This window comes from Dasypus novemcinctus, chromosome 19, assembly GCF_030445035.2.
Source record: "Dasypus novemcinctus isolate mDasNov1 chromosome 19, mDasNov1.1.hap2, whole genome shotgun sequence".
NCBI lineage: Eukaryota > Metazoa > Chordata > Mammalia > Cingulata > Dasypodidae > Dasypus > Dasypus novemcinctus.
Window position 1 is genome coordinate 37,643,438 of NC_080691.1, and position 14,681 is coordinate 37,658,118.

Sequence of the window (14,681 nt, forward strand, 5' to 3'; positions counted from 1 at the left end):
ATCATAGTCAAATCAAAGAAAGGCAAGATAAGGAGTGTATCTTAATAGCATCAAGAGAAAAACAACCAAATATATCTAGGAGAACAATGATATTATCAGCTTACTTCTTGTACAAAACTATGGAAGGCAGAAGGTAGAAAAATATCTTTAAAGTGGTGAAAGAAAAAAAAAAAACTGTAAGGAAAGAAAAGAATTCTATGTCTAGTGAAAATAGCCTTCAAAAATGAAGGTGACGCAATGTGTTAATAATGGGGGGTATGGAAAAAATATGCCAAATGTATGCTATGGACCATAGTTAGTAGTAAGAGTCTGATGATATTATCTCATAATCTGTAACAAATGGTTCACAACAGAGTGGTGTGCTGGTGAAGGGGTGATTAATGGGAATTCCATATATGTGCATGATGGTTTTCTAAGCTCACAACTTCTGTAAAAAATATATATATATTTTAAATGAAGGTGAAATAAAGACTTTAAAAAAGAAAAACTAAAAGATTAGTTGCCATCAGAACTACACTACAGGGAAGCAGACTTGGCCCAATGGATAGGACCACATGGGAGGTCCACAGTTCAAACCCCAGGTCTCCTTGACCCATGTGGAGCTGGCCCATGCGCAGTGCTGATGTGCACAAGGAGTGCCACGCCACGGAGGGGTGTCCCCCACGTAGGGGAGCCCCACGCGCAAGAAGTGCACCCCGTAAGGAGAGCCGCCCTGTGTGAAAGAAAGTGCAGCCTGGCCAGGAATGGCACCACACACATGGAGAGCTGACATGACAAGGTGACCAAGATGATGCAACAAAAAGAAACATAGATTGCCGGTGCCGCTGATAAGGATAGAAGCGGTCACAGAAGAACACAGTGAATGGACACAGAGAGCAGACAAGTGGGGGGGGAAGGGAGAGAAATAAATAAATAAATAAATCTTTTTTTAAAAAAAGAACTATACTACAAGTTCTTCTAATGGAAAAATGACAAAATGGGAAAAATCAAAACCTCAGAAAGAAATGAAGAGCATCAGATATGATAATCTACAGAAATATGTTGTAAATTATGTAACTGTTCAAAAGCAAAAATTGTTTCAAGAGTTTATAACATACAAAAAAATACATATAACAAGTATAGCATAAAGTTGGAAGGATAAGGGTCTCTACAAAGTTATAATCTTTCTAAAGTTTATGTGAAATAACTCAAAATTAACTGAAAGTGGACAATGAAAAGTATTCAGCAACGACTAAAAAAGGAATGCAAAGAAATAGTTAGAAAACCAATAGAAAAATCAAAATAGAATTCTAAAAAATATTCACATAAACCAATAAAGGAAAAACAAATGTACAAAAAAACAAGAAGATGAACAGAAAAGACATAAAATGGTAGACAGATTGAACAATATCAATAATTGCATTAAATGTTAATGGACAAAAATTGCAATTAAAAGGCAGAGATTAACAAAATTGATTTAAAAGACACAACTACATGTAACCTGTTAAATTTGTTTATTTCCAGTAATTTTTTTGTAGTTTGTATATTTAAGATAAATCTTAAATATTAAGGCACAGTGAAGCTTAAAATATATGGATAGAAAGATGTAGAACACAAAGAGTAAGAAAAAGAAAGCTGGGGCAGTTATATTACTATCAGAAAAAAACAGATATGACAAAAAGCACTACCAGACATAAAGAGTGACATTGTATAATGATAAAGAGTCAAGTTATCAAGAAAATATAAATCAAAAATTGACAAAACAGAAGGGAAAAATTGTCAATTCCAAAATCTTAGTTGGAGATTATAACTTTGATATTCTGGCAACTGATAAAATAAATGGACAAAAAAAAATCAGCAAAGACATAGGAGATAGAATACCATCAACCACTTTGTCTTAATTGATATCTATAAAACTACACCTCGCTACTACCAAAGACACATTTTTTTCAAGTACTCCTCATAAGTTCACCAGGATAAACCATTTGCTGGGCCATAAAACAAGCCTAAATAAATTTAAAAGCATTTATGTCATACAGAATATATTTCTCTCACCACAATATAATTAAATTGAAAACCAGTAATAAGAAAACCAAATATTTGGAAATTAAACAACAAAGTCTAAATAATCCATGGATCAAAGAAATAATTCTAAGGAAACATTAGAAAATATTCTGAACTTAATGATGGTAAAAATACAATGTCAAATTTTTTAGGGTGCAGCTAAAGCAGTGCTTAGAAACTTTTAGCCTTAAATCCTTGCATTAAAAAAGAAAGCTAAAAAAATGAAAAAAGATCTAAAATCAATGATATAAATTCTCTTCTTAAGAAATGAAAAAAGGGCAAATTAAATGCAAAATAAGTAGAAAGAAAAAAATAATAAAGAGTAGAAATCAATGAAAAAGAAATTGTACAACATATGGAAAAATCAAGGAAACCAGTAGTTGATTGTCTGGAAAGATGAACAAAACCAATGAACCTCAGATGGAGAGATGGGCAGGTAGATAGATAGAATTAAATACAGATTAGTATATAGTGTATAATGTTCTCTAGGGTATATACAGCCATTTTCCAATTTCATTAAAAGTTTTTCAAAAACATCCTGCTTAAAAAAAAAAAACAAAATCTGATGAACCTGACAAGGGGAGGGGAAAGGAGGGGAGGAGAGGAGAGGACAAGGGAGGGGAAAGGAAGGGAAGGGAATCACTACAAATTCTACAGACATTAAAAGGATAATAAGGGAATATTACTTTATGCCAATAAATGCGACAATCTAGATTAAATAGAGAATTTTGTAAAAAGAAAAATTACCAAAAGTGATATAAGAACTGCAAAACTTGAACAACCCTATATCAATCAAAGAAATTGAATTCATAATTAAAACTTTCACACAAAGAAAAACCCAGATAAATATGGCTTCAGTGAATTATATCAAACACCTATGGAAGAAATAATACCACTTCCATACAAACTTTTCCAGAAAATATAGGAATGCATTTTATGAGGCCAGTAACACTCTGAAACAAAACCAAACACATCATAAGAAAAGAAAACTATAGATCAACATCCTTCAAGAACAAATATTTCAAAAATTCCCAGGAAGCGGATGTAGGAGGTCCAGGGTTTGATACCCAGGGCGTCCTGGCCTGTGTGGTGAGCTGGCCCACGCACAGTGCTGCCATGCACAAGGAGTGCCATGCCATGCAGGGGTGTCCCCCACATAGGGGTGCCCCACGCACAAGGAGTGCACCCCACAAGGAGAGCTGCCCCTTGAGAAAAGCACAAGCCCACCCAGGAGTGGCACCACACACTTGGAGAGCTGACATAGCAATATGAGGCAATAAAAAGAGACGCAGATTCCCAGTGCCACCTGACAATAATGCAAGTGGACACAGAAGAACACACATCTAATGGACACAGAGAGCAGACAACAGCAGGGAGAAGAGGAGAGAAATAAATAAAATAAATCTTGAAAAAAAAAATTCCCAACAAAATTTTAGCAAATCAAATCCAACAATATATATGGATAATATATATGAATAATATATAATGACTGAGATTTATCTCATGAGTGAAAGGATGGTCAAATAAGTCAACTTAATTTACCATATTAACAAACTTAATGAGACAAAATATATTATATCTTCAATAGATGAAGGAAAAATTGACAAAATTCAATCCTCATTATTAAAAGGAATTGAAGGAAACTCTCAACATGATTAAGCACATCTAAGAAACACCTACACCTGACCTCATCTTCGCAATAAGAACCTCAACTCCTTCCCTAAGATCAGAAATGAGTAAAGGAAGTTTGTTCTCCCCACTTCTACTCAGCATTGTACTAGATGTCCTAACCACTACAACAAGACAAGAAATAAAAGGTAGCCATGTAGGAAAGGAAGAAGTAAAACTGATTGTTTGTAGGCAACATGATCATGTACTAGAAAATCCAGGAAACTACAAAAAATTACTGGAAATAAGCAAATTTAACAGGGCCACATGATATAAGGTCAACATACAAAAATCAAACGTATTTCTAGAAAATAGCAGTGAAAATTAGAAATTAATTTTTTTTAATTTATGATAGCATAAAAATATATAAAATACTTAGGAACAGATTTAATGAAAGATGTATAAGACCTAAACACTGAAAACTACCAGAAAGTTGAAAAGGGAAATAAAAGACTTTAATAAATGGAGAGAGATGACATGCTCAAATAACATTAAGATGGCAATTCTCTCCAAATCTATCTAAAAATACAAAGTAATTCCAATCAAAATCCCAACAGGTTTTCTGATGAAATTGATAAACTGATTCTACAATTTTTTTTTATAGATAGAAAGTCAAAGATAACGAATACCCAAAACAATTTAGGAAAAGAACAAAGCTGAAGAACTTAACACTACTTAATTTCAAGACTTGCTATAAACTTGAAGCAATAAAGACAGCATGTTTAGGGTATAAGGATAAACATATAGATCAATGAGATAAAATAGAGTCCAATTTATGGCCAATTGGTTTTTTACAAAAGTGCTAAGTAATTCAATGGGAAATGACAGTCTTTAAAATAAATGTTATAGAACATAGTTATCTATATGGGGGAAAAAATTAAACTTTGACCCTTATTGCATACCATATCAAAATTTAACTCAAAATTCATCATAGATTTAAAGGTAAAAATTTTTTTAATTCTAGAATAAAACAGTAGAAATCTTTATAACCTGGAATAAGACAAAGATTTCATCCACAGGACACAAAAAGAATAAACACAAAAGAGAAACTGAAGGAAAATATCTAGTAGGAAGTTGGAGATAAAGTATCATAACTCAGTAATAAGTCTGGGCTAGTTTCATTTTGAAAGCTCCCATCATGTTTGTTCATATTTCTTTTGCGGCTCTTAACATATGAAAATCATTTTTCCATTAAGATAAAACAGACCTGAATAAAAGACTCTCAATTTAATTTCTGGAGTCTTTGGGTCTTTACATAAAAGATTAACACAGAGAGATAAAAATTGGAAATTCGCTTTTCACACATGAAATATTTTACAGGAAGACTTTAGAAAGGCAATGGATTATGATAAAAAGAGTTAGAAAAGTTAAAACTAAAAAGAAAAGGAAAAGGAGCAGCATCAGAAAGGAGTATGTGGGCTTGCAGAAGAGCCTGCAGCAAAGGAAAATAAAGTGTTAGAGCCTGTTCGGTTTTAGAGTGTGGTGAAGGGTACTTTCCATGGTGCATGGGAGGAAAGCCAATGCACAGGTGTACCAACTTTCGACCAGGAGAGAATGGAATGAATGTAACAAGTCGCTGCACCCCTGGAAACCCCAAAAAACTGCCAAAAGAGGTTTCCCAATATGTCCACATGCTCTATATCTTAGACAAGCATCCTCAACAAACCTAGAAAATTATTAACCTTCTGAGAAAGCAATGGGAGTTATGAAACCTAGTGCCAGTTGTGGGTGCTAAACTATATGTGCATCGAGTCATTTTGTTAGCCTGTAGTCCCTACTTTAGAGCTATGTTTCCAGGAGAATTGGCAGAGAGCCATCTGATAGAAATAGTGATCTAGACGTAGATGAGAGGGCTATGGAACTCCTAATTGACTTTGCATATATCTCCCAGGTAATTGCAGAAAAGAGGCCAATGTTCAGACCCTTCTGCCAGCTGCTTGCCTCCTCCAGCTGGCAGAAATACAGGAAACATGTTTAGTGAATTCTTAAAGAGACAATTAGATCCTCCTAACTGCCTGGGCATTTGGGCCTTTGCTGATACACACTGAGAGCATGAGTTACTAAGGATAGCAGACAAGTTCACTCAATATTATTTTCAAGAGGTGATGGAAAGTGAAGAGTTCATGTTGCTTCCAGCCAATCAATTCACTGATATAATATCTCCTAATGAGCTCAACGTTTGCTGTGAAGAACAGGTGTTCGATGCAGTAATAGCCTGGGTCAAATACAGTATTCAATAACGACATCCTCTATTACCCCAGGTGCTACAGCATGTTTGTCTGTCTCTGCTTAGTCCCAAGTTCCTGGTGGGTACAGCAGGCTCTGATCCCCTTATCGAAAGTGATGAAGAATGCAGAGACTATCAAAGACTACCTCCTATTGCCTCAAGAACAGTCACTAATGCAAGGACCAAGGACAAGACCACAGAAATCTATCTGATATGGAGAAGAGCTCTTTTTTGCTGGTGGCTGGTGTAGCAGGGATGCTATTTCCAGGGCTGAATGGTATGCTCCTTGAAGCCAATCAATGGCAAATAGTAGCTGCAATGAGCAGAAAGCAAGGTGGCGTGTTCTTGATAACCTTTTATGTGCAGTAGGAGGCCATGATCCTTTTATCTCAATAGTGTTAAAGGTATGACCCAAAACAAACCAATGGATGTGGCCCCTATAAGCACCACACAAGTGTTGGTGTGGCAGGGCTTGGAGGTTTTCTTTATTTGTAGGTGGCCAGGATGATGTGTCTTGCCTCAGTATTGTTGGGAAGTATGATTCGAAGAAGAACAAGTAGACTTGAGTGGCATCTGGTACTCTAGTGAGTACCAGTAGACTATTCATGGCAGTGGCTATGTTAGGAAGGTTTTTATATCCTGTAGGTGGCTATGATGGGACATCTCTCAACACAATAGAGCACTACAATCCTCAGAAAAACTGACAGCACACCATAGCCCCAATGGGACCCAGAGGCAGCACCTAGGCTGCACAGAATGTGAGACATGATCTATGCCATAGGAGGTAGAGATGACACTAGAGTTCAGTAGTGCTGAGAGACACAACCCCAGGTCCAACCAGTGGTCTCCAATGGTGGCTACGACATCCCACCATAGTGGAGTTGGCCTGGCAGTAGTAAATGGACAGCTTATAGCAGAAGGAGGTTTTGATGGCACAACGTAATTGAAGACCATTGAAGTTTTTGATCCTGATGCCAATGTGTGAAGGTTATATGGCAGGATGAATTACTGTTGGCTAGGGGGTGGTGTTGAATATACTCCTCTGTATTCTGGACAGCTTTGACTTTGGAGCTTTTTACAGCTCAAGAAAATATTTGAACAAATTTTATTGTTTGCCAGTCCTGCAACATATGGAAATAGAAATCCAATTAAAATACTTCACCTGCAGGACGCTACTTTGCACAATAATTTTTAATTCTGTGCAGAAGGGTATTTATTTTTTATTTTAATTTATCTTACATTTTTTATACTATCTTTCCTCCACCAAAAGAGAAAAAAGTGGAAAGAAAAAAGACTAAAATTCCGTACAGCAAAGCTTTATTTTTAAGGTATTAAGTTTGAAAATACTGATTAAGGGAGAAGGGCTATGTGTGATTTGCATTATTTCCAGGCACTCTACCTATATGACCCAACTACTAATAAGGACTACCAGTGACAAAGTTAGGTATGTAAAATATATTAGCTAGCCATTATTCTTGCACTAAAGCATCAGAAGACTTGAAAATCTTTTTCAAAAATCTTTTAAGAAATGAAACATTTTAAGTAGTACATTTCAAAAGGAACATTAAATCAATAAAATCAGGACTCAGATGCTGCAATTGTCATCAATTGAAGGTGGAGTATTGCTTCCATCAATATTGATTTACTTGTTTTCTGCTATATTTAAAGGCTTTTTCATAATAATCTCATAGAGTTTCTGCTAGATTTAGAACTCTGCTCATTGCCTCTAAAAAAAACAAAACAGTATATGAGTCTCATAGGCTATCTTGAAAATCCCCAAAGAGAATCATGTACATCTTTACAAGAATTTTCGCTCAAGAACATCACCAACTGAAGAGCTTTTCCTCCAGTTTCCTTAATTTTTCCAAGAACCAGCAGGGAGAAATGTCCTCTCCCCAACAGTGAATACTGTTATGCAATTCTTTACACTTGATGCTCAGGCCTGATGAAGCTGAGGTGTACTATTAATAATAACCTCCAAGGGATAAGTTCTTCAGTTCATGTAATAGTACTTGTTAATAAGTACAAAATCAACTGAGGCATTTTATTATAACATATTGGTTCCTTTCAACAAATTATGTATTATTATCTTCATTTGCACAGCCACTGTTACTACTTCTCAAATTGTACTTTCTGGTAAAGACTGAAAATTTTTAAGGAAAAATAACGGTAAAAGTTTCAGTGGTTAAAGTTTTTTTTAATCTCATTGTCCTCAAAGACCAATTTTTTTTTTCAGTGCGTTTGCAGGAAAATATTTGAAGAGGACTTTAGCCACAACCAAAAGCAATAGCCTTCTCCTTCTCCCTCCCCCTGACCACAAAAATGTCTGGTAACTCTTGTGTTTACTTTTAAAGATCATTTGCACCTTTCCAAGGAAAAGAAATAAGTATTTGGTAAACAATTGTTTATATGTAACTTCCTGCTTCTTTTCTAGCATGTATAACTTTCTAAAATAAAGGAGTATTTACCATTAAAAAAAGAAAAAGGAATTGATAAAATTTAACTGATAAGAGAGACATGAGCCTTCCTGAAAAAATTAGTACAAAGTCAAATTATTATAAAAAGAAATATTTGTATGTAGTGGGGTAATTTCTTTATAAATTAATTTCACTGTGAATAATATTATATAGAAAGATTTTTTATGATGTTAATAATGAACTCTAATTTTCATTTTATATAATTCTAGATGTTCCTAAGTTAGGTGTGCCTAAAGCCAAATATGGAGCTGAACTGTAAATACAAGTTTAAATACACAATAACTTCACTTACTCAGGGAAAAAGCTCAGACACCAAAACGTAAAAGAAATTATCCTAAAAGATTGACTTTTCATCTATAATCATAAAAGTACATTTTTTATATGCAGAGTGGTAAAAAACCACAAGAGGTTGAAAAGACAAAGTAGAAAGGATACAGAAAACTGAAAAAGATAAAAGTTTAAAGTTGTTCACAAATATAACATGGATAAAAGATAAGTGGATCAAAAAAAGAATAGAGACACTTAACTTGAAAATTAAGCTCTCTATACTGTATTTGGCAGGGTCATTGCATCAACCACAGGGTTAAAAAAAAAAAAAAAAAAAAGAGAAGACATATACCTATATCAAACCTTGCCAGAATAACATACTAATTTAGCTATAATTTCTGAACACCTACTATGTATAAGAAACAAATAATCTCTAAATCTTACACAATAACCTCACAAGATAGATATAATTACCCCCATTAAAGAGATGCAGGGAGGTTAAGAGATTTGCCCAAAGCCATACTGTCATTAAGTAGAGGGTCAGGAATTTGAACCTAGGTCTATCCTTTGAAAATATCATTCTAACTCCCAAATGATGTCATATAAAATTTTTTTCAAGTTTTTGATTCATTTAAAATATTTATTTTTAAATCCTTTAGAGAATTACAGAACACTAAATAATTCATAAGGTAGCAACAATACTGCAAATTCCACTGAATGAGGCCAAAAATACAATACCTACCAACGTCAATGGATAAAGTACTATGATATATTTTTAATAAGACGGCAAAAATCTTCTTAGAATTCCTAGAAAGGAAGTAGATGTGCCTCAAGCAATTAAGCACTGCTTCCCACTCAGGAAGTCCCAGGTTCAGTTACCAGGGCCTCCTAAAAAGAAAAAACAAACAACAACAACACACACACAAAAAACAAGCAAACAAAAAGAAAAACCAACTCAGGGGAGCCAATGTGGCTCAGGGGCGAGGGCCAGCTTCCCACATACAAGGTCCCTGGTTCAATCCCCAGCCCCGGTACCTCAGAAAAAAAAAAAAAAATCCCTAGGAAATGTCCACTTTTCTTCGTAAATCCAGCAGAAAGTCAAGAATGACATCAAATGGTTCTTGGCTAAATAAAAAATATCTCAAAGACATTGCTCACATTTTAATAAATCATTTCTAAAATAAACTAAGAGTTACAGGAAAAACAGGCTGATGAAAATTAAAAAATATACAAGACAAAGATAACTCAAACCTTGCACTACCTAAGGAAATACAGATAATTAAATGATTTATTAGAAAAAAAGAAGTTTCCCTGATTAAATGCTATTCTGGAACAAGCAGTCATTGACAGGAAACAAATGTTAATCATTTTAAATTGAAGAACAGAAACATGATCATCATATTCCATCTAAAAAGCAAGTTCCAAAACCTACATAAATAATGACAATGTATGCTATCAAGAAGCTAAGCGAAATAAAAATTCAAATTCCAAACTTATTGGAAAGAAACTATACTTGGACATGGACCTTACAAAGCACAAAAAAGAAAACCATTCACTACTGTACCAGCTCAATGAAGCCATTGTACATTCTGCCAAAGTACAGATTATCAAATGTTAACAACTGCACTGAGACAAATAAATGATACATTAAAATAAAAAATCAACACAAAAGATTCTGTAAAAGTAAATGAAATTTCTACCTTTGGCCATTTGGGATTAAGAAGTCGGGCTTTGATTGCATCGTCCAGTGCTTTGTCATACTGCTGGATTTTCATGTAAGCTGCAGATCTATTGCTGTATAAGATGCAGTTTTGAGGGTCAACAGCCAGGGCTTCATTATACAGAACAATAGCTGTGTGGAAATCTCCATCATGACAGGCCTGATTACTCTGACGAACCTTCTCAACAAACTCAGCTTTGCTCAGCACTGGCCCATCAGGACTTCTTCGGCCAACAGTTTTTGCACCAAAGAAAGGAATCTACAAACAAAGAAACAATATCAGATATAGTTCAGATAATCCAGGGGAGTTCCTCAAGAGAAGTTGAACATTCTTCATAGGCTGCTTTACATCATAGCTAACATTTACGGCCTGAAAAACATGTTTCCATGAAGAAGCTAACATAGTTCCTCAAACATGTATCTGATTGCTTAAGTATATATGGGCTTATTTATTTATATGTGTATATTTGTTGATTGAAAGGACAAATGAATGAATGCACAGGAGGACTCAGATAACCAAGGCAATAATTTTAACTCAGTAGTACGAGGAGTTTGCAGTTCAAAGCAGGGCTTGCACTAAGTGAAAAAAATGTCAAAGTGTAATTTTCTTCCCCCAACTCATCCTTTAAGATCTAGTCCAATACTTCCATTCCAAAGATCTGATTTGGCACTGCAACATGCACCAAATCCATAGCTCTTGAGGTGTTTGTATATTAAAAAAAAAAATTTCAAAGAGTGAATTCCAGAGAGAGAGGGAAGCCCTAATCTCCTATATGTAAAGAGGGAAGCCTTAATCTCCTATATAGTCAACCAGTATTCTTCTCTGCATATAGAGGGATATCAGGTCCTAGATTTCCAGAACTATTCAATTTTCAAATAACTGGTTCTGTTTGGCATTAGAAAACATTAAAATATCCTTCAAGTTTCAAAATACAGCGTTTGAACTATCTTCCAACTTCTTCATACCAGAAGTGACTAACCAATAATATATTCTGATTAGTTTTCCCAAAGAAAAATATGAGCACTAAATATATAACTTAAAAATAAATGAAGTGTCTGCAGGAACTCGGGCTGAGGATGACAGGTGAGCGTGGCCCAGTGGAGTGAGGCAGTGGGAAGGCAGCAGACAACTGCGGCCTTGTGACCCAGCCCCACGTGTGCCTCTGCATCACGTACTCTCGCCAAACCCCCAGCAGACCCTGGCATGCACAGGCCTGTTTGTGAAATCATAAATCCTGTTCATAGTCCTAGATCTTCTACGGTTTCCTATGCAAATGCCAAAGGAATTGGTTATCCATCTGGTTTCCCCAGGGGCTGCACAGCAGCAGCTCCTACCTATTCTGCTAATGGGTACCAGGAAACAAATTCTATCTTCCCAAATAGGTTATACTCCTGGCACACCTGACAGAGTATCCTGTTCCCCTTACCAGTGTGGCGGTTCCACAGTTCTCCTCCCCCAACCCTTACCAGATCGCGGTGTAAGGGGTAGGGTGCCTACACCCACCAGAGCCCCTACACACACAAAGGCTCCTACTATACAAAGCCTCTGCACACCATCTACCACACCACGGTGGTGAAGCCTAAGGGCATGCCCCCCACAGTGCACCCTGCACCCATACCCCCACCCAGGGGTAACCAGATCACTGTGGGCATGGTCGGTGGGACCACTATGGCCATGTCAGTAGGCACTCTGCCAACTGCTTACTCCCCAACTCCTGTCACCTCCTACTGGGTCACTGTGCCCACATCCCGGATGCTAGGAAAACCCACCTACAGCTAGTGCCGGCTCAGTGGTGATTACTCTGCAAAGGAATGATGATGAAGCTCTGCAGTCACATCACAGAGATTTCACAGCTGGTGCTGCAGGCCTTCTGCCTCCAACCAGGACTCTCTTCTTAATGCTCTCTATACTTAGTTAAACACTATGACCTTCTGGCCCAAAAGGCCCCCAACTCCAGTAGACTTCTCTTAATTCTGTGAGTGGGTCTTACAGCAAAACCTGTTTTGTGTGGCCTGCCTGGCAAATTTTTAGCTAATTATAATGATTTAAAAAAAAGGAGTATTAATCTACTCTGAATCATATCTAGTAGAATGCATGCTAAAAAAAAAAAAAAAGCTTGCTCAATTTACCTTTAGTGACTGATGCAAAACTATCATATGCAAAATCCAAAGGAAAAAAAAGTATAATATAACTTGTAACACTAATGCTCTGTTAAAACGTATGCCAAGACTTAAAGTTATGAGTGTAAAGTGAACTTCTTCATGAGGAAAAAAAGAAAATAAAAATAAATAAATAAAATAATTTTTAAAACAATAAAGCAAATAATAAAAAAGTAAACAAACTATGTAATATTTACCAAACAACCAGAATTTTCCTGAACATTCTTGCTTTTTAATTATTTTATCCTATCATCAAACCAAAGTGTAAGATACTACCAATGTGTAAGACTGATTTCATTTTGTTCTTGGTCATTATGACTCTGCCTAAGGCAAGTACCAGAATAAATAGTAGAAACAAAGTATTTATCTGAAAACTCAAGGTACAACATTAAAGTGGCAATAGTTATTAAATATAAAATAAATTGTTAGGTGATGTAAAAGTAAAAAGGAATGAACCTATAATTACAGTATTCCTTGAATATTATAAAGAATGACAGACTAGTAAGTTTATTTCACATCTACCTAGACAATAATAAAGGAGAGAAAGGGTCTATATTCTATCATCTCCATGTATAGTAATATAAAGCAATATTTCCCAAAACGTGATCAAGGAAGCTCTATTTCCTCAGAAAACTGGGACGAACAAAGTTATACACATTTGTTCTTCAGGGAAAGACCTCTGAGAGCATTTATTTTGCATTCTGTGAATCTGGAAGGGGAGATATCATCCCATCCCTAGAGATATCAAAGGACCTTTTCGGTAGAGCATCTAGTTTGATGAGAAATTTTTTGAAACACTGACAAAACTATTAAATAAGGCTTTTACGAATAAATAAAAACATCATGTAAAAGTCAATGTTAGTGCAGCAAGATTATGCTCCACAACAACTACCACCACCAAGTGTCCACAAACTTAAGAGAAAATGCATTTCAGTTAGTAGTCTATAGAAGCTTCTAATTTATCAAACTATTCCTGTGTCTACTCAGCTGGCTACAGTGTGCTCTTTAGAAGGTTAAGAAATAGAAATGTTTGTCTATGGTTAAAAATATAAATATAGTTTTCCTAGTCCTTGTCTATCTTCTCTGCAATCAATAAGTTGGCATGAAAAAGAGAAAAAAAGCCTTTCCATGTATTTCTCTGATTATACACATAGGACTTGAAATAGTGGTTCACATTAAAGTCAGAGTCTATCATTTCAACAAATGAATAGCTTTTCTTAAGGAAATAAGAAAAAAAATGACTTCTCAATTTAATTAGAGCAACTGGCTGCTTCCATCATGGAATTCAAAATGAAGAAAAATATTGTGATTTGATTTAATGTACATACAGTATTCAAATGACAAAAATATATTAGGATTGCTATTATTTTCCTCTTATAAACTCATCTTAAAAGGAAGAAGACAGTGCCAATACTCCATAGGTGAAATGGAATTTTCAACAAGATATTATTACAACACATAGACTTGCCCTGTTATAAAAATAGATTATTAAAATTACATAGGGGAGGGACTTATAACTTTTCTTAAAAGTTTATAAAAGTTTATAGAAACTTATAACTATAAAAGTTATAGGGGACTTCCAATCAACCAAGATGGCAACGTAAAACGCTCCAGGGATCCATTCCTCCACAGAATCTGAAAAACTAGAAAAAGCTGGCAGAGTCATGTTCCTCTGAACTCTAGAAAACAGTAACTAGGCAAGTACTAAACAGAAAAAAAGACAACTAAAAAATGGTAGGAAAAGCTTTTGGTACCATTTCTAGCCCATCTCTTACCTCTTTCCTAGCTCACTTTGGATCCAGTCTTTGCTCTCAAGTATGGGAAAATGATCCCTATCCAGAAGGCACAGAGTAACTCCTATATGCATATTGGGGTACAGGTATATGTCTCTGCCAGTCTATCCGAAAGGCTTAACCAGGCCACTTATCTCTGGCTCACCATCCCAGAACATGTCCTGTACAAAGCAGTAGATTGAGGACAGCTAAACCGGTGTAAGAAACAACTAAATTGCAGCACTCCTGGGGCAAAGGATGACCAAATTTATGACATACAATATAACCCCCAGGGCAGAGAAAAGAGGGGCTATTCAGATCCCTGTAAATGGAGGAATTCCTAAAGG

The 14,681-nt window shown here is 35.6% G+C and overlaps 1 protein-coding gene and 2 pseudogenes across 2 annotated transcripts in view; 2 read left to right on the top strand and 1 right to left on the bottom strand.

Annotated features, from left to right (window-relative positions):
- Nucleotides 1-14,681, bottom strand: part of TTC28 (tetratricopeptide repeat domain 28) — an 876,415-nt gene that overhangs the window by 802,226 nt on the left and 59,508 nt on the right. For both annotated transcript variants that reach the window (XM_004461701.5, XM_004461702.5), the window contains exon 2: nucleotides 10,383-10,661. In XM_004461701.5, the coding sequence (XP_004461758.2) occupies nucleotides 10,383-10,661 (279 nt within the window). The remainder of the gene's footprint in view (nucleotides 1-10,382; nucleotides 10,662-14,681) is intronic.
- Nucleotides 5,217-7,001, top strand: LOC139437017 (kelch-like protein 20; annotated as a pseudogene).
- LOC139437018 (myelin-associated neurite-outgrowth inhibitor-like) lies at nucleotides 11,607-12,182 on the top strand (annotated as a pseudogene).